At 50.2% G+C, this 19,171-nt stretch overlaps 1 protein-coding gene across 11 annotated transcripts in view; it reads left to right on the forward strand.

Annotated features, from left to right (window-relative positions):
- Nucleotides 1-19,171, forward strand: part of IQSEC1 (IQ motif and Sec7 domain ArfGEF 1) — a 376,498-nt gene that overhangs the window by 260,752 nt on the left and 96,575 nt on the right. The window contains exon 1 of one of the 11 annotated variants that reach the window (XM_037023637.2): nucleotides 234-374. The exons of the other annotated variants lie outside the window; for them this stretch is intronic. Coding sequence (XP_036879532.2) covers nucleotides 241-374 — 134 coding nt within the window. The 5' untranslated portion in view covers nucleotides 234-240. Of the gene's footprint in view, nucleotides 1-233; nucleotides 375-19,171 lie in introns of those variants that run through there. 11 annotated transcript variants of the gene reach the window in all.

The raw sequence follows: 19,171 nt of genomic DNA on the forward strand, positions 1-19,171 counted from the left end.
TGGCACTCTGAATAAAGATCCTCAGGGGAACAAGTGGCCCCGAAATGCGATCGGCCAGGAGAGACTGGTCAGGGAGGGAGCTGTATTATTTATGGGCCAGAGCCTCCTGAGGCAGGCCGTTTGGCCTGGTCAGACCTCAGAGGAGCCCCCGGGCAGTGTCTGGGGCCCAGTCAGAGGGTGGGCGGGGGTGGGCGGGGGCCCAGGGTGCTTGACACCTCTCCCCGGGGCGTGGTTTCCTGGATGCCGGCTGAGCAGGGAGGAAGTCAGAGTCAGGCCCTGCAGTGGGGAGGGCCCCCAGCTCCTCCCCAGGGACCGTGGAGGCAGGCCGGGTGCTGGGGCCCCAGGAGGACCTCCACCCTCTGTCCTGTGACACTGTGAGTACCGACTGCTGACCCGGGGGAGGGAGAGGGTGTCCGGAGCCTGGGAGGACAGCCTGCTATCTCCAGGGCTCTCATCAGCCGTGTCCATGTTTCTTGGAACTGTTTTCTGTGACTTCGTCTTACTGCCTGCATGGCACACAGTCCCGCCCTGGGCCCAGGAACCCCAGGTGTTTCCCTACAGCTGCCTGAAAGGGCAGCTTGAGCCGCAAGAGGGAAGTTTTTCTGCTCCCCTGGGCATTTGACCAGCCCAGGCCCTGGTGGGGTGGGAGGTCTAGGGCCCCTCGGCCCAGCCAGGTTGCTTGGTTCTTAGCACAGGGACCTCACAACCACCCTGAGAAAAAGGGGCTCTTGACCATACCCATTTCACAGATGAGAAAACTGAGGCCTGCAAAGGTCACACATTACCCAGAGCCCCTGGAGTATAGCTGGTGCTGTTTCCTTCCCCGACTGCTGCCCTCTTGCCCTGAGGAGCACAGATTTTGAGCACAGGGAGGCTGGGGGCAGAGGGAGCAGAAAGCTTCCCCAGGCCCCAGGACCTGGGACTCCTGTCTGTCTGTCCGTCAGTCAGTCCATTGGGATCAACTTTGTGCTGAGCGGACACCGCCTTGGGCAGGTCTGCCCCGGCTGCACTGCCCAGGGCCACTTCCCCTTCTGCTCAGTGACCCAGTGTTTGTCCCTCTGGGATCCTCTATGACCTACCCACAGCTTCAGCTTCTTTCTGAAATGGCACAGATTGGGACCTTGAGGACATGCTGGTCCCTGGGCCCGGCAGGGACTTGGGGGACAGTCCCCTGGCAGATGCGCCACTCTGGACACGAGAATGAGAGACTCGGTGAGACCCTTTGTCACTGTCCCTTGGGAAATCCCCTCTAGTAAGATTGGGGCCCGGGCCACCTGCCCACCAGGGAGAGTCCCCGCTGAGTCTCCTGCCTGTCTAACCTTCATACCAGCCCCAGAAAGGAGGACCGTCCCCGTCGGTTATGAGGCAACCAGCTCATGAGGCCAGGGCATATGTGCAGTGTCCCACAGCAGGTGGAAGCTGGGGAGCTGGGGCTGGAACCCATAATGACTCTGAGCCCCTCAGTGTGTCAAACAGCCTCGGTCTGGGGTGCAGGGGTGAATGACCCCATGACTGCCCCGTCACTGGGCCTCACTCTTTCCATCCGCAGTGGGCTGGACTCCAGTGCTAAGGAGGGTCTGCCTGCCCTGCTGGCCCCCAAGAGCCAGGGTTGGGGTTGGGAGGATGGGCCACAGGAGTGAGCTCCCAGGACGGCTCTTGGAACTCAGGTCTGCAAAGCTTCCTCTGACCCATCCACAGAGCTCCCGCATGCCCCCAGTGGTCAGGCAGCTCAGAGCCCAGGGCTCCTGCCTTGAGCTCTCTGTTGGGGTCCAGGGCACAAGCTGGGAGCCTAGCCAGGTATACACCAACACCCATCCAAGGGCAGGCCTGTTTCAGTCCTGAAGGCAGGGCAGAAGGAGCATGACCAGAGCCGGGACAGCTGGGCTCTGGACACGCACGTCTGCTGGTTCACCCGGGACTCAGAGAAGCTGCCTCCCCTCCTGAGGCCTCACGTTCTCACCTATGAGCAGGCCAGGTAGAGCCAGGCACCCTGACGCACTCCATAACTCCCAGCAGAGTTTCAGCCACATCAGAACATTCATGAACAATCATTCAGCAAACATTTATCGAGCAGCTGCTGTGTGCCAGGCATGGTCTTGTCTGTGGGGATACAAAAGTGGTAAACAAACCAGATAAAAAGGAGAAGGGGATAGACAGCCAGAGAGAGGTACCTGGTTGGATGTGTTTTATTTCTATAGATACATACCACCTATTAGAAAGCAAAATCTGCTGGCGCGCCAATTCCTGATGTCATTGCTTAGGATGAAGCAAAGCAAAAAAATTGAAGTGGAAGGACTTGAAGTTGCTTTAGAGAACAGGTGGCAGGCAAAGAGGGCCAGGAACCCCCGGGGACCAGGGTCGTGGGATGCCTGGAGCTCTAAGCGGAAGCCTGTTGAGCAGGACTGACCTTTGTTGTCTGCTGGGTGAGAATGTCCAGGCTTTGAGGAGAGATACGGGCATCCATAGTTTCTCCTTCCCCTGAAACTTCTGCAAGTTCCCAGATCAAGTCCCTTAATAACATAATCCTCCTCAAGTGGCTTTGCTAAAATAGGTCCTTCAACATTCAAAAGTCACCCTGGACTTCTCCTGCCCCTCCAAATGCTATGTGGCTTTATAGCCATTAGAGCCCCTCAAGGCCTGGGCAAGGCCCCAGGCCTACACCCCTGCCTCTGTAAGCCTGGTCAAGGTGCAGGCCTTCCCTGAGCGTCCACTTGCTCTAGCAGAAAGGGGTATCGTTTCACGATCGACAAATAAGTTCAGGTTGGTGGGCCTTCTCCTGTCCCTTCCCTTGGCACCTTGAAGCACCTGCCTCCCTGGAGGCACCAGGGTTTTCCTTAGGCCTAGATACTTTCCTGATGACCCTGTCCCCTGGGAAGTGGATCTGAGGTAGGTCAGAAAACCAGCTCAGGCCCTCCTGTCTCCCAGAGCCTGCCAGCCTCATCCTATTTGAAGCCCCTCCCCTGAGCTTGCAGTGAGCAGGGGCTGGGCAGGACCCCCACCCCCACCATTAGAGAGCTGGAGCAGCTTGGCCTTTGGACCCCCTGCCCAGAAGTGGGGTCACTACCGAGCAGGAGGAACTGGCCAGATGTGGGCAGGGTGTGTGTGGACCCCCATGTGGCCCCCAAGTGGGGACCAGGGTCTGCTGAGCACAGCATCCGTCAGCATCAGGAGGGAGGGCAGGTGGGAAAGGGCGTGTGCTCACCAAAGGCTTTCTGGGCCAGCCCAGTGCCAGGCGCCCTTTGACCCTCACCACATCCGTGAGGGCGGGGCCGTTAGCCCCATTGGATGGATGAGCAAACCAGGGCCCATACTAGTGTGACTTCAGCTGCTTCTGGGAAAGAGGTGAGAGGACTGGCCAGGCAGAGTGGGGTGTCCGGGCCGCACCCAGGATGTGGGGCCCATTGAGGCAGCTGTCAGCTGGGGCCTGGCCTCGAGGGCTTTTGGGCAGACTTCTGGGGCGTGGTCAGGCTGCTGAAGACCTTGGTGTGAGTCTCAGCCCTGTTACTCTCTTAGCCGTGTGACCTTAGGTCTGTCAGGGCACCTCACTGAGGCTGTTTGTCACTGAGGACCCAGCTAGTTGAAAGGCACAGACATCCAAATCAATCAGGTATAAGCAGAAAGGTGGCTTCATTGGCTCCTGGAACTGAGAAGTCTCAGGGCAACAAGCTTCAGGAATGGCTGGATTCAGGGGTTCAATTTCTGTAACAGGTTTGGACTTTCCTACTCTCACCTCTGCTTTCCTCCCTAGTGGCTTCACTTTGAGGCAGGCCTTCTCCATGCGGGGCTCCTGGCTCTGTGCCTGACATGTAGGGCCTGCTCCCTACCGTGGAACAGGCCATGGCAAGGGCCAGGCTGCAGTGAGCAACACGGTATTTCTGTCCTGGGAATGCTGACAAGACCCTGGAGAAAAGAGGAAGCTGCCACCCAGGGCGATCAGGGCTGAGATGGGAGTGAGCTCCAGAGCATGTGGGAGCCTCCAGGAGGAACATCAGAACTCATATCAGGCCTGGTTCCCCAAGGGCTTCCTGGAAGAGGTGGCAGTTGAGCCAGCTTTGGGGGGCAAAGGAGGACTTGGCCTACGGACTAGGAAGCAAGGGAGCAGAAGCCCTGGGGATCCATTTGGGGCTCAGGTTGGTTCAGGACACGTGCACAGTAGGGTTAGCCTGGCTGTCAAGTTGCCTGCAGGGCTCAGAGGTCAGGATAGGTGCCTGGGTGGGTGTGGGGGGCAACTGTGAGAGGCTGTATGTGGGTGAAAGATGGCCCCAGCTTCGAGGCTGTGAGGACCGGAAAGAATGAGCACTTAGTGAGCACCTGCTGTGTGCCTGTACCTTTCCATGTGTTGCCTCATTCCTGCCACACCACATAGCCCCAGGCTGCGCATTCCCACTTCGCAGAGAATGATGAATCAGGGGCCAGAACAGAAGGCCTGTTTCAAGTAAGTCCATCCAACTTATTTCCCTGCAAACTTGGGGTTTGTGATTTGCACCTTGCCCAGCCTCAGTGGCTTCTGATCTGCCAGCAAGAGGCTACTTGGAACACCACCCATGGCAGAGATGCATGGGGAAGTCACCATGTTCAAAACAGTTGCGTGTTGAAACACCTTCCCAGCACACTAACCACCAAGACCCCAGTCATAAGGGCAGCCGGAAGCAAACACAGTAGATCTGAAACCCAATGCCTGCAGAACAGGGCATGTCATAGCCAAGGCCCAGGCGTGAATCGTGAAGTTAACACCCTCATGCCCAAGTGGGCATGGACAGCCACCTGCTCATGAGCAACCTGGGGAAGCCAACTTGGCTCTGAGCTTTAAGTGGCAAATTTTTAAGCCACTTCTAAGCTGCCCCAAAACTGTTCACTTGTAGCTGAGATAAGCCAGGAGAAAGAACATAGAATGGGCTGGAAGATGGAGAGCCAGATCCCAGATCCCCGTTTGGTTGTTATCACACCTTGGACAGCTCCCTCTCTGAGCCTCAGTTTCCTCATCTGTAAAGTGAGGAAGCATTTCACAAAGGTGAGGATTAAATTACATTATACATGGACATGCCCACATGGGATGACATACGAGTGGCTCCATAAATGTCAGTGATTATTATCCCCAAGTACAAGAAATGCCCTCAGTTGAATCAGAACACTTAAAAATTGTCATTTTTGCAACTGTGGACTTGAGCCAAATGGGAAACTGTTTGGTTCAGACTATAAGTCCCCCAAGGGCAGGTACCCATTCATTCAGCTCTGTGTCTGCTGGTCAGGTGAAGGGTTCAGGAAATGCACTTGGTGAGTTAAAACCACATTTTGAACTTGTCAAATCCCAGTTCAATCCAAGGTGTTCATTTCTTAAATGATGCTGTTATAAAAGTTCTTTGAAGAGGAAAAAGAAAAAACTAGTGACTTATATCCAGGGATACAATTAGAGAGTGGTGGGAGGCCAAAGGGAGGTGTCATTGACATTTCAGAGTGGCAGCGGGTATTTAGGGGAGGTTTCTGGGTTGATGACATCTGAGCCAGGTCTGGAGTGTGAGTAGGAACAGGCCAAGTGGAGAGACAGGAGGAGAACTTGGATGGAACCTGTAGATTGAGTTCCCATGGTGTGTTTCTGGAACAGCCATCAGTCTTGGGTGGCAGCAGGTCTGGTTGGGATGAGGACCAGGATTGAGGCCAAAAAGGAAGGCAGATGGGGTCCAGGACCCAGAGCAGACTCTCTGTGGGCACAGAGGAGCCATCAGGGGTTTTGAGCAGGGAGGTTGAATTAACCAGTCACGTTTAGTTGCAAGTAATAAAAATAAACAAAAAAAAAAAATCCTGGACAGTCTTAAGCCAAAAGCTGAATGTATTGTCCTCTATTTCTGAACTAGGGCTTCAGGTACAGTTTGATTCAGGGGCTCAAAAATGTATCTCGAGACACTGGTGACTTGCTGTCTCCTTTCATCTCTCGTGTCTTTATTCTGAGGCAGCCCCTCTGCCATGCTGGCCCCAGGAGCACCAGGTTTCCAAGAGTTACAGCTAATAATCTCATCAGAAACCATTTTAACAGAACTCTGGAACAAACTCTCACTGGGCTAGCTTGGGTCACATGCCCATCTCTGCACCAATTGCTTTGGCAGGAGGAGAAATACTCTGGAATTAGGGCTGCAATCTGCCCACACACAGTAGATGGTCTAAGAGAGGAGGAGGGGGAGTCTCCAGAGAAAATTGGGGTAACCTTAACTGAAGTAAGAATGGAGGCCCGGCAGGCAGAAACATCCAGCATTGACCACTACCACCTGAGAGGGCTGCCAGGCGCTGTGCTAGGTGACTCGACAGGCACCATCCCTTACGGTCAACTCCATGACGAAGGGTTGCTTATAATCCTACGGATGAGAAAACTAAGGCTTAGGAAGACACAGGCACTTGCCCAAGGTCACACCATTAGCAAAGGGCCTCAAACCCCAAATCTGCTGGACCGCAAAACTCAGGCTCTTGACCATCTGCTGTCCTATCATAATCAGATCTGACTTTGACAAGGATGCCTCCAGAGCATGAAGGGAGGCCGGGCTGGCAGGGTGAAGACCAGAGGCAGACAGTGGGGCGGGAGTCTGGTGCCTACAGGCCGAGTGGAGGGGCCCTGAGAGATGCAGCCGTGGTCTGCGACAGCCCCTATCCCCGGCCCGCTGGCCGCTCAGCCTCCCTCGCTACTCCCCATGTAGACAAAGATTCATCTGACCAGCATGATGTAGAAATATATATATATATATATATATAATACAGTTCACTATTGAATAATGTGGGAGTTAGGGGTTCCAACCCATGCATAGTTGAAAATCTGCATATAACTTGTGACACCCCAGAAACTTCACTGCTAATAGCCTGCTGTTGACCGGAAGCCTCATCACTCACCTGAACGGCTGATTGACACGTATTTTGTAGGTTACATGTACTGTCTGCTATAGTCTTACAATAAGATAAGCTAGAGAAAAGGAAGTGCTTTTTCAAATTGGCACAGATCTCCAAAAACTTCTCCAATGTATTTATTGAAAAAAATCCACATGTAAGTGGACCATGCAGTTCAAACCTGTGTTGTTCAGGCTCAAATGTATATATATTCATCCACACAGCAACATGTGTAAATGAAGTGTGTATGTGTGTGTGTGTGTGTTTGACACACACACACACATACACACACACACACATAACAGCCTGTTAATTATTTTGACTATTAGTGTCTTCTTGGGGTGATCTTAAGTGGGTGTGAGGTGTGAGGCCCCTTGGCCTGGAGGCTGGGGCTGTGGGCACAGGGGCATTTCCGGGGAATTTCCAGAGGAAGTGGTCAAAGGGAGTTGCCCTCCCAGCTGGCTTGGTGCCAGGGTGGGAAGCTGGCAGAATGGGGAAACAATCACTCCTCACTTCTCTTTTCGGCCCTAAGACTTCCCAGGCCAGAGACCCACCTCCCTGATGACATCACACCAAGTCAGAGGTCACCCTGCCCACACACTCATTGCAAAAGGGAAACCTGAGGTAGCCTTGCTGTCCTTTCAGCAAGGGGAAGTCTGACAGCCTGAGTACCAATCTTAGATGGACTTTTGCCTTGCTGTAGGACCCAGGACAAGTCACAGGGCCTCTCTGGGCCTCAGGTTTACATCAGCATCGTGGGCCTACAACTACCTCATGGAGTGGGCCAACGAACAAATCTTTGGAAAATACCTAGCCAATGCCTAGCACCTTGCAGGCCTCAGTAAATGTTGGCTGTTACAGTTCCTTCCTCTGTGTGGTCAACTCTCAGAAGGGACAAACCATAGTAAGTCCTAAGCTTTCTTGTGTACAAGCTGTGTGGCCTTGGGTAAGTCACGTCACTTCTCTGAGCCTCAGTTGCCTTACTAATCACCACCTCAGGGTGGCAGCTAGGCATCCCCCTCCCTTTCCTGCCCTGGGAGCAAATCAAGTGAGTTATTCTATTATTTATACGTCTTTCAGCTAATATTTACTGACCACCTGCTGTAGGCCAGGCACTGCTCAAAGGAGCAAGGAATTAAACCCAGATCCTTTCCCCCTGGAGCTGTTGTTAGAAGGCTGGGAAGACACGCAGGAAATAAGTGAGCAAAACAAGATGCCCTCAGACCCTGCAGGAGGTGGAGAAAATGCAGGGATGGGGAACAGCTTGGTGGCGGTCACTGCAGCTGGGCGGTCAGTGAGAGCCTCTCCAAGATGGGGGGAGGGCCTGGTGGCAGAAGGAGAAACAGGGTGGACAGCCACCTAGGCCTTCACGCTCAAAGGAGAGAGGGGCTGGGGGCTTCCAGCACCCCCTCCCAGGGGAGAGTCCACATAGGCTGGACCCACCTCCAGCAGGCATGGAGAATGGAGACCCCTGTTGGGGGATGTCCCCCCTCATTCCTTAAGTTCATTTGCTGGAGGCAGGGCCAGCTGGGGCCACCTATGAGCTTCAATGCAGAGAGACAGTGTCCAGCAGTGTGGTGGTCACGAGCCACCTGTCCTGCTTGGCTTCCGGGCCCCAGAGGGAAGCAGGTGGTGGGTGGAGGGGCACCACAGGTGGAGGCAGCTGGGTTCAGCCCCAAATTTCAGAACCACTGAGAACCACAGAAGCAACCGCATTTCATTTTCAAGTACAGATATAACCCAGCACTGTCCCCTACTCCTGCCCCTCCCTGGGTCTCTGGCCTGCACTGGAGGTACAGTCACACAAACATGAATAACAGCTACGTTGTGTGGAGCATCTGTGTGTGCCCAACACAGTCAGGCCCTAACACAGATCATGCCGTCCTCTGGCGTCCCATGTTGTTGCGATGGGCTTCGCAGTGCCAGGGGATCTGTTGCCCAGGGCTGAGATCTAGAGGAAAAGACTGTAGCTGGATTGTGTTTGTATAGGAAATACAGGCTCTTCATGTCCAAAAAAAATCTGGTGCTGAAATCCTAAAGATGCTTATTTGTCCCTCAAATTGTTCTGCTCCAGCATAGATGCCATCAATGCCAGCTGGTTCCTGGCTCCAGAAAGCAGACACTGGCCATGGCCCTCTGAGATCCCTTTACTGAAGTGGAGACACACCTGCTACCCCAAAGGTGGTCTTGTTTTCTGCAGTACTTGTAACAGTCCACTTGGTGGATGAAGAAACTGAGAGAGAGGTTAAGACACTTGGCCAGGTTTATTCAGTAATATCAGAAGGGGAATGTGAACCCAGGTTGGTAGATTCAGAGCCCGCAAGAGCTGTATGACATGCACCCCTGCTCTGTCCACCTCAAGAGCGAGATCAGATGAACCCCTGGGGGGCCAGCGGCTGCCTGGCCCACAGGAAAGGGTGGGCGAATGTGCAGAGATGCGCTGTCACTGCCCCCTCACCTGCTGCCCAGCAGGCGCACACAGGAAGTCAGAGCTGGAAGGCCTATAAGCCGTGCTCCGTCCCACAGGCCAGGGAATTCGGTGCGCCTGGCCGGTGATGGCGGTCCAGATGGGTACCGACGGCAAGCTGAGCATGCTGTGGGCCCCTCACCAAGCACAGTGGGGTGAGAGGTGGGGCCCCGGAAACAGGGAAAGACCTCTGGCCTTGGCCCCAAGCTTCAAACTGCCAAGAACTACTACTAGGCTACCTTTCATCTGCAAGCACAGATACGGGAGATAGTAGACCACAGTGAGGCCTTAGGGCTGTCTCTCCCCTGCAGAGAGCCACTCCCTGTGAGGGCCACGCCCTGCTGGGTGACACAGGGGCAGAGACGAGGGAGGGAGCTGGGGTGGTCTGGGGTTTCCAGTGGCAGCAATAATGACGTGCCGTTCTCTGAGTACTAAATATGTGTCGGGCCCTCCGGTGTGCTCATTTAATTCTCAAGCAATCCCATCAGGTAGGAATATTCGCCCTATTCTACAGATGCCGAAACTGAGGCATGCCCTGTGAATTGTCCATGGTCCTTGCCAGCCAGAAAGTAACACCCAGAATTGAGCTTTCCTTTGGGATTTGGGGTGCTGACCAGGATAGTAGGTACAGTAGATAGGTGGAGAGAGGCTCCTGTGTTCCCCAGCCTGGCATCTGCCCTCCTCCCAGGGGGCAGCTGGCCCCCAGCTGGTGCCCCCCTGCTCTATCATCTGGATGATTGAAACGGCCGTTGGGTCAGTTGTGGGAGTGGGGCCCCATCTGGTGCATCTGGATGCTGCATGACTCCCGAAGGTGGAATCCTCAGCTGACAGTCCTGCAGTCACCTACTGGGGGTCTGTGTCCGCCCATCCTCATTGCAAACCCTGCCTACCCTGTGGCGGCCTCCTGCCCACAGCAGGGAGCTGGTGGAGTGCCTCGGGGTGTCTGCTGCCCACAGGGTGGGGGGCTTCTGGAGAGGGAGGACCCAGAGGCTGGATCTGGAGGAGGGAAGGTCCTGGCAAAGGCAATTTTGAGCAAGTGTCTTCACTCCTCACCTGGAAAGAGAAAGACAGGTACCCACTTATGGCAAGGGCTTTGCAATTCCATTCCACAAATGTGCCCTGACATAACCCGGCCACTGCAAAGAATTGGTTGCTCTGTCCCCCTCCAACAAGGGAGCCCCTTGAGGGCAGAGGGCAGAGATTCTTCAGGGCCGTGGTTCTGCCTCCTGGGACCACAGACCTGGCGGAGCTGTGACACCCCCAGGCAGTCTCACTAGTGATGAACATGGCATGTATTTCATTTTGTTCTTGCTGTGTAACAAACCACCCAGAACATAGCGGCTCATAGCAGCCGCAGTTTCTGACTGTGCGCAATTGTGCCGAGAATCTGGGCGGCTCGGCTGGTCTCCCTGGGCTCACTCACGTGCTGCACCCAGAGGGAGTCGCTGGACGGTCTAGGTGGCCCCACTCAATGTCTGCAGGAGGCGCTTGGCACCTCACTTTCCTTCCTCCTGGCCCCTGGCTCCAGTGGGCAGGCTGGCTTCCGTATATGGTGGACCCTGGAAGGGCAGCCAGCTTCTGCCCACAGCAGTCTGAGGGCAGCATTTCCAGAGGGCAGGGGTGGGGCCACAAGGCATCTTAGGGCCCAGCTTGGAGCTGGCTCAGTCATCCTTTCTGTCACATCCTACTGTGCAAAGAAAGTCACGCAGATGTGAGGAGGGAAATAGACCCCCACCTCTGGGTGGGAGGAGGAGGGGACAACTCCTACAGGGGAGGGGCCTGGGTACTAAGGTAGGGGGACTTTGTAGTCCTATTTTACAAACACAAACACATAAAGTCGTTGCATACAAAGCCAAAAACTAGCTTGGTGCCTTACTCTTGAGCCCCTCCGTTGCCCATACTGCAGAGTCCCTGGTTTGAACACCCTGCCCCACAGGCAGCCTTGCATCCCAGAGCCAGCCCAGATGAGGCAGGTCAGGCTCGGCCAGGTGTCCCAGCCTATGTGATGACGAAGGGCCCTGCAAACCCAGCTGGGAATGGACGGGGTCCAAGCCAGCTGGCTCACCAGTGTGGGCTCTGTTGGGGGTTCTTGTTAAGCTTCTAGAGCTGCGTTGCCCAGGACAGAAGCCACTAGCCATAAGGGGGCTATTTACATTTTAACTAGCTAAATGAAAATGTTTTAAAAACTCAGTTTCCCACCTGCACTAAGCCACATGTCAAGTGGGTGGCAACCCAGCTAAGAAGTGGGGAGCCCGGAGTCAGCTGGTCTGAGCCCAGCTCAGCCCCCACCTTCATGCCCCTACAGGTTCACAGGCACCCAGGCCCCGTGCTGGTGCTTGGGACTCAGAAGAGACTCAGCTCCATCCCAATCTCTTCCCTCAAGGGGCTCCCTTGTTGGAGGGGGACAGAGCAACCAATTCTTTGCAGTGGCCGGGTTATGAACAGGGCCAGCCCTGCCCTCAGGGCAGCCAGGACCGTAAAAGTACTGAGGTAGGAGTCTAGGGCCTCTCCCTGCAGAGCAAGCCCCCAGCCTCCGCCCAGGCCTCCCCAGCATGCAGCCAGGGAACTCTGTGGGCACTCCCCAGGCTTTCCCAGGAAAGGGAGGGTGCCTGTTCATCCCCCCAAACCAGGAGCAACCTCCACACACACTCACACGCCCCACCCACAAGGGCTAGTATCCATGACTGAAAAATTACTAAGTCACTAAAAACCCATTTTAGATGGATTTTAAGTCTATGAGTCTTATCCATCCTAGCAGCTTCTATTTTGGTGTGAAAGATGTTAATGTGTGAAATATAGTATTTGTTTGGTCTACCAGCCGTGTTGGTTGTGCATATGGGATGTAAGATCCCCTAAAATAATTCAGGGGCTCCCAGCTTGGGAATTCCTGAAACCTCCGAGCAGCCTTAGGTGGTGGGGGTGGAGGCCGCCTCTGGGATCTCCTGTGGCCAGCCCCATGCTGGTTTGTGGTGGGAGGGGCCTTAGACCCCCATTTGACACCCTGTCCCCCATTCCCGCACCCCTCCGCACTCACAGCCTGCAGCTGTGCCCCCTCCCGCCTGCTCTTGGCAGCTCTGTTCTGAGCTCAGCTGACCCCAAGGTGGTCCAGCATATTTGCCTCTTTCTCTAGGCCGTTGGGCTCCAGCGTTTGAAAACTGTGACCTTTTCTGCTTGGGGACAGAATCTGACTTCCTTATAATTAGGGGAACAGGTGATTCAGACCCCACTCCCTGTCCCCCAGAGCCTGTGTCTGGTGAGAGGCTGGGGCCCAGGCACAACGGCGAGGTTTCCACATCCCCTTCCTCCTCCTGCAGATCCTCCCCCCAGCACGCATGAACATACGAGTCACAAGGGCAAAGACTTACGTGTGTCCATGGCTGGTACCTTGCACATAGTATGCACTCAATAAATATTTGTTAGGTGAATGAATGCATGCATCATGCATGCAAGCTGTGGGGCACACAGGCCTGTGTCCCAACCCTGCCCTCTGACTTCAGGCTATGTCTCCTTTTTGGGGGACCCACAGATATGTGATAAGCAGTTTCCTATGGGAACTGTGTTCACAAGTAGATCAGTGCTTTTTCTCCATTTGGGATTTATTCTCCCAGTGAAAGTTCACAGATTTATTCTCAGGGGCCTTCAAGTTCTACACAGTTTTTTTATGTGTGGGTTCTTTAAGAGTTGTTTAAGAGTTATTTTGTAATAATTTCAGTCTTCAAGAGGACTTGCAAGAATAATGGAAAAAAAAATTCTCCCATGTACCCTTCACCCAAATTCATCATCAGTAGCATTTCACCGAATTTTGCTCTCTAACAAAAATATTTTTTCTCCCCAAGCTATTTGAAAGGTCATTGCAGACATGCAGTATGATGACTTTTACTCCTGAGTAACAATTCAGCATCTATTTCCTAAGAACAAGAGCATTCTGTTATATAAGCATGTCCACTAGCCAAATTCAGGAAATTTAACATCGACACAATACTAGGACCTAATATACAATTTATAGTCACGCTTCACCAAATGCCCCAGTCATCCCTTTATGTCATATTTTTCCCCCCATCTTGGGTTTAGTCGAGATGTTTTCTTAAAGCTTTTATATAAGGTATAATTTACATACCATAAATTTCCCTTGTTTTAAGTGTATGATTTCATGATTATGACAGAGATATTTACAGAGTTGTGTGACCATCACCACAATTATATTTTAAATTACTTCCATCACCCTGAAAAGAAACCTCATGTTTATTTTCTGTCACTCCCTTGTCCAACCCCTCCCCGCAAAAACTAATACTCTACTTTCTGTGTCTGTAGATTTACATTTCCTCTTAAATGGAATAATACATATATGACCTTTTGTGTCTGAACTTCTATCACATAGTATGTTTTCAAGATTCATTCCTATTGTAGAATGTATCAGTATGTCAATCCTCTTCGTGACTGAGTAATATTCCACTGTATGGCTATACCACATGTAGTTTACCTATTGTCCCCAGATGATAGACATTTGGGTTATTTCTACTTTTTGGCTATTAGGAATGACACCCTATGGACATTCAAATGCAAGTTTTTATGAGGACGTATGTTTTCATTTCTCTTGAGTAGATATCTAAGAGTGGAATTGTGGGGTCATCTAGTAGCTCTAAATTTAACTTTTTAAGAAACATCCTCCTGTGTTCCAAAGTGACTTCACTATTTTACATTTCCACCAGCAATGTATGAGGGTTCCAGTTACTCCACAGCCTCTCCAACACTTGCTGTTGTCAGTCTTTCATTAAAGCCATCCTAGTGGGCGTGAAGTGCTCTCTCATTGTGGTTTTGATGTGCATTTCCCTGATGGCTAATGTTAGGCATCTTTTCACGCGCTTATTGGTCATTCATAAATCTCCTTTGGTGAACTATCTATTTAATATCTATTCAATATCTATTTGCCCATTTTTACATTGTATTATTTGCTTATTATTGAGTCATAAGAGTGCTTTTTAATATTGTAAACACAAGTCTCTTTGGTTACATGATTTGCAAATATTTGTTCCCAGTCTGTGGCTTATCTTTAAACTTTCTTGATGGTGTCTTTTGAAGTGTAAACATTTCGAATTGTGACGGAGTCTATTTATCATTTTTTTTCTTGTATTGCATGGGTGTTTGGTATCTAAGAAATCATTTTATATCTGAGAAATCATTGCCTAGCCCAAAGACACAAAGATTTACTCCTATTCTTTTAAAGAGTTGTATCATTGTAACTCTCACATTCACATCTTTGATCATTTTGAGTCAACTTTTATGCATGATGGAAACTAAAGTCCAATACATCCTGTTGTGTGTGGATAGCCAGCTGTCTTAGGGTTGTTTGTTGAAGAAACTCCTCTTTCCAGTGAATTGTCTTGGCACCTTTGTCAAAACTCATTTGACCATGATCCAGGAATTTTTTGAATTTTATTTCCATGAAGGTGACAACCTCCCCCATTGTAGCCAAAGCACATTCCAGGTCACCTAATGAAATGACTCTCTAAAAACTGAATGTTGCTGCTTGATTTCCGCTGCCTTTTCTCTTGTGTTTGTGAACACAGGGCCATCAAGGGAACCTCCAGTATAGCAGCATTTCAGTTTGGAGGCCAGGTTCCTTAAAATGGAGTCTGATGAACATTACAAACTGTATTCTTAGGGCCCCACCAGTTCTTAATTTGAGAAACTCTCATTCTAGAGTCATTTCTCCAATGGGAAAGTAGAGGCCCCCATGGGGAAAGTGATTTGTCCAAGGCCAGGCATCTGTGAGTGCCCACAAGCCAGCACAGAGGCAGCCTAGAGTAAGTAAGTAAGAGTCACTTAGGAAGTTACTCACCCTCCCAGATCCTCAGTTTTCTCACCTGTAAAATGGAAGGGGCAGCACCCATCTCGAAGATTTGCAAAGAATAGAGAGAATGAGCCCAGTACTGCACCTGCTTGACATAGAGTGCGCACCCTAGGGGAGGTTGTGTTTGTTACCGACCCGACCCGGGGCTGTGCCCTTCCCCCCGCCCTCCATCCAGGCTCGCTCCCCTTTCCTGTACAGCACCTGCTCTCCCCAGCAGAGCAGCGCCTGAGGGCCAGCTCCCGGCTCCAGCCTTCCCTCTGCCTCATGCAGCTCACCTGTCCCCATTGCTTATCCGCATCTTGGGCACAGCCCTGTAGCAGGCTCTGTGCTGATGCTGGCAAACAGATGAACCCAACTCCATCCTTGCCCATGGGGACTTTGGACATGGGAAGAGACCCATTAGCTGGTGATCACAGAACAGTGTGGGAGTCGTTGTTTTTATTATTAATGACTAACATTTACTGACCTTTTAATACATGCCTGGCCCTATTCAGAGCTCTATCTGGGGATGAACAGGGCACTGTGGGAGCCAAGATGTCTAGAGGTGGTGACATTTTTGCAGCTTGATCTACAGGATGGGCTTGGACTTCAGCTAATAAACAAAAAGACATGAGCATTCTAGGAATTTTTGCCAGTGTGATGGGTGAAAATGATACCTCATCATTATGATCTCCATTTCTTTGTAAGTGAGGTTGCACATCTTTTTGTGTAGTCTGTAGGCCATTTGTATTTTTCTCTGCACTACCTCATTTAGTCAATGAGATATATTTATTTTTGAGTTGTTCATGTTTTTTTCTAACTAATTTGTAGGAGCTCTTTATATATTGAGGAGCCAAGGGAATAATATGTGCAAATAGTCTATGTCATGAAATAGCCCAGTATGCTCAAAAGGCATTAAGGATAGCTTGGCTTTGAGGATGCCCCTGAAGATGGAGCTAGGCAGGGAGGCAGAAACCAGTTCTCATGTTATCCTGAGGAGCTTAGACTTTATCCTACAGGCCATGGGGAGCTGCAGGAAGGTTTTGAGCAGGCAAGGGATATGACAGAACCAGTATTTTTGAAAATCGCTTCAAGTTAGGGACAATAACAGATGGTGGGAAGGGCTAGAAAGGTAAATTGAGGCCAGAAAGTGCAAAACCTTGAGTGTCCAGCATGGTTTGGTGGGCAATAGGGAGCCACAGAAGGTTCTAGGTGATGACTGGGGGTAGAACTGGAGAGGCAATGGGGATGGAGAGCTGCCTGCAGAGGGGAAATGGAGCAGGACTGAGGCCAAGGCTAATCTCTGGGTGGGGTGAGTGGCTCTGTTTCCAGCCTGAGGCTTTCCCCCACTGACCTCTCAGCCCCACGTGGGCGCCCCGTGCTGTGTCATCCGGCCCTGCTCCGCAGGGCCTCCCACCCAGACAGACAGGCCCGTTGCCAGGGGTAACCTGGGGAGGCAGTATGAACCAAAAGTTTCCGGGCAGGGCACTATGAGTAGGAGAAGGAAAAAGTAACAGCATCCTGGGAAGCCAGCAGGGATCTCAGAAGTCAAGCAAGCCACCATCCCCAAGGCAGCTCACCCTTGGCCTCTGTTCCCACAAGTCCAAGGATGGGGGGGGCCCTACCTCCCCAGCAGCCATTCCGTATCTGAGAGGCTCTTCCTGTGAGAAGGTTCTTGGGCTGGTGTGGGTCGCAGCTGGAGGGAGCCTTGGCACTCATCTAATCTCCCACTTCCCGTCCACTAGATAGAAGGGTCCTTGAGGCTCAGAAGGGAGACTGTCCTCCCCAGAGGTCAACAGGGAGTTGTTCCCCGCTTACATCAGAGCGGGGCCTAGGTGCCAGACCTCCAACTCCCCATCTAATTTCAGACATGATTATTTTTTAAAGATAATTTTTTAAAAATAGTATTATATGCATAGAGTACAAAAAATACTTAAACAGAACATTTCAGTGAAAAGCCAGTCTCCTTCCTGCCCTAGCCCCCAATCCATGCCCAGGATACCACTGTACCAATTTCTTACACATGTTGTTGGAGATAATAGATGCATGCACCAGCATATATTCCATGCCCCCTCTTTTTTACATAAAAAGCACACTGTACTCTGTACTAACACCTGCTTTTTCAATTTACCAAAATATCTTGGAAGTTGTTCCTTTATCAGCCCATGTACAGAAGCCAAATTTCTTCAGATACAGCTGCATAGGCTGCCATCATATGGATGTATCATAATGATAATCTGTTGAACCAGTCCTTTACTGGTGCACTTTAGGTAATAAGACCATTTCAATAATCTTCACCACTTAAAAAATAGTTTACTTACTAATTCATTGGTGTAAGTGCACTTGACACACAATATTATATTAATTTCAGGCATACAACATAGGGATCTGACAATTATCTACACCACTAACGGCTCACCACAATAAGTGTAGTTGTCAACTGTCACTGTACAAAGTCATGACAGTATTATTGACTATAATCCCTATACTGTATATTATATCTCTGTGACTTATTTATTTTATAAATGGAAGGTTGTACCTTCTTATCCCCTTCACATAGTTTGCACGTCCTCCCGCTCCCCCCTACCCTCTGGCAACCACCAGTGTGTTCTCTGTGTCTCGGAGTCTGTTTCTGGATTTGTCTGTCTGTTTGTTCCCTTGTTTTTAGCCTCCACATGTAAGTGAAATCACATGGTATTTGTTTTTCTCTGTCTGACTTCCTTCACGTAGCAAGATACCTTCTAGGTCCATCCATGTCATTGTGAATGGCAAGATTTCATTCTTTTTAATGACTGAGTAATATTCCATTATATATACCCTATACCATTATTCTATTATATATACACATACCACATCTTGGCTGTTTTAAATAATGCTGCAGTAAACCTAGGGGTGCATACATCTTTTCGAATTAGTGTTTTTGTTTTCTTTGGGTAAATACCCAGAAGTAGAATTACTGGGCTGTATGGCGTTTCTATCTTCAACTTTTTGAGGAGCTTCCATTCTGTTTTCTGTAGTGGTGCACCAATTTACATTCCTCAAAATAGTGTGTGAGGGTTTCCTTTTCTCCACATCTTTGCCAACATTTGTTATTTGTTGTGTTTTTGATACTAGCCATTCTGACTGGTGCGAGGTGCTGTCTCATTGTGGTTTAATTTGCATTTCCCTGGTGATTTGTGATGTTCAGTATCTTCTCCTGTCTATTGGCCATCTTCAAGTCTTCCTTGAAAAAATGTCTATTCAGGTCCTCTGCCCATTTTCAATTGGGATTTTTAAAAATTCTCAGGTTTTCTTTTTTTGGTGTTGAATGAATTCTTTATGTACTTTTGTATTAACCCCTTTTCAGATATATCATTTGCAAATACATTCTCTCATTCAGTACGTTGCCTTTACATTTTGTTGATGATTTCCTTTGCTGTGCAGAAGCTTTTTAGTTTGAAATAATCCTACTTGTTTATTTTTGCTTTTGTTTCCTTTGCCTGAGGAGACATGTCCAGAAAAAAATTATTAATGCTGAAGTTCAAGAGTTTATTGCCCATGTTTTCTTTTAGGAATTTTATGGTTTCAGGTCTTACATTTAGGTCTTTAATCCATTTCATATTTATTTTTGTGTATTGTGTATGAAAGTGGTCTGGTTTTCCAAACACCACTTACTGAAGACACTGTCTTTTTCCCATTGTATATTCTTGCACTTATCATAGGTTAATTGGCCATATAAGCATGGGTTTATTTCTGGGCTCATTCTTTTAAATTCTGTGTCTATTTTTGTGCCAGTACCATACTGTTTGGATCACTGTAGCTTTACAGTATAGTTTGAAAGCAGGGCATGTGATACCCCCAACATTGCTCTTTTTCCTCAAGGTTGCTTTGGCTATTTGAGGTCTCTTATGGTCCCATATAAATTTAAGGATTATTTGCTCTAGTTCTGTGAAAAATGCCTTTAGTATTTTGATAGGGATTACATTGAATCTATAGATTGCTTTTAGTGATATTAATCCTTCCAGTCC

The sequence above is a fragment of the Manis javanica genome, chromosome 3 (assembly GCF_040802235.1).
Source record: "Manis javanica isolate MJ-LG chromosome 3, MJ_LKY, whole genome shotgun sequence".
NCBI lineage: Eukaryota > Metazoa > Chordata > Mammalia > Pholidota > Manidae > Manis > Manis javanica.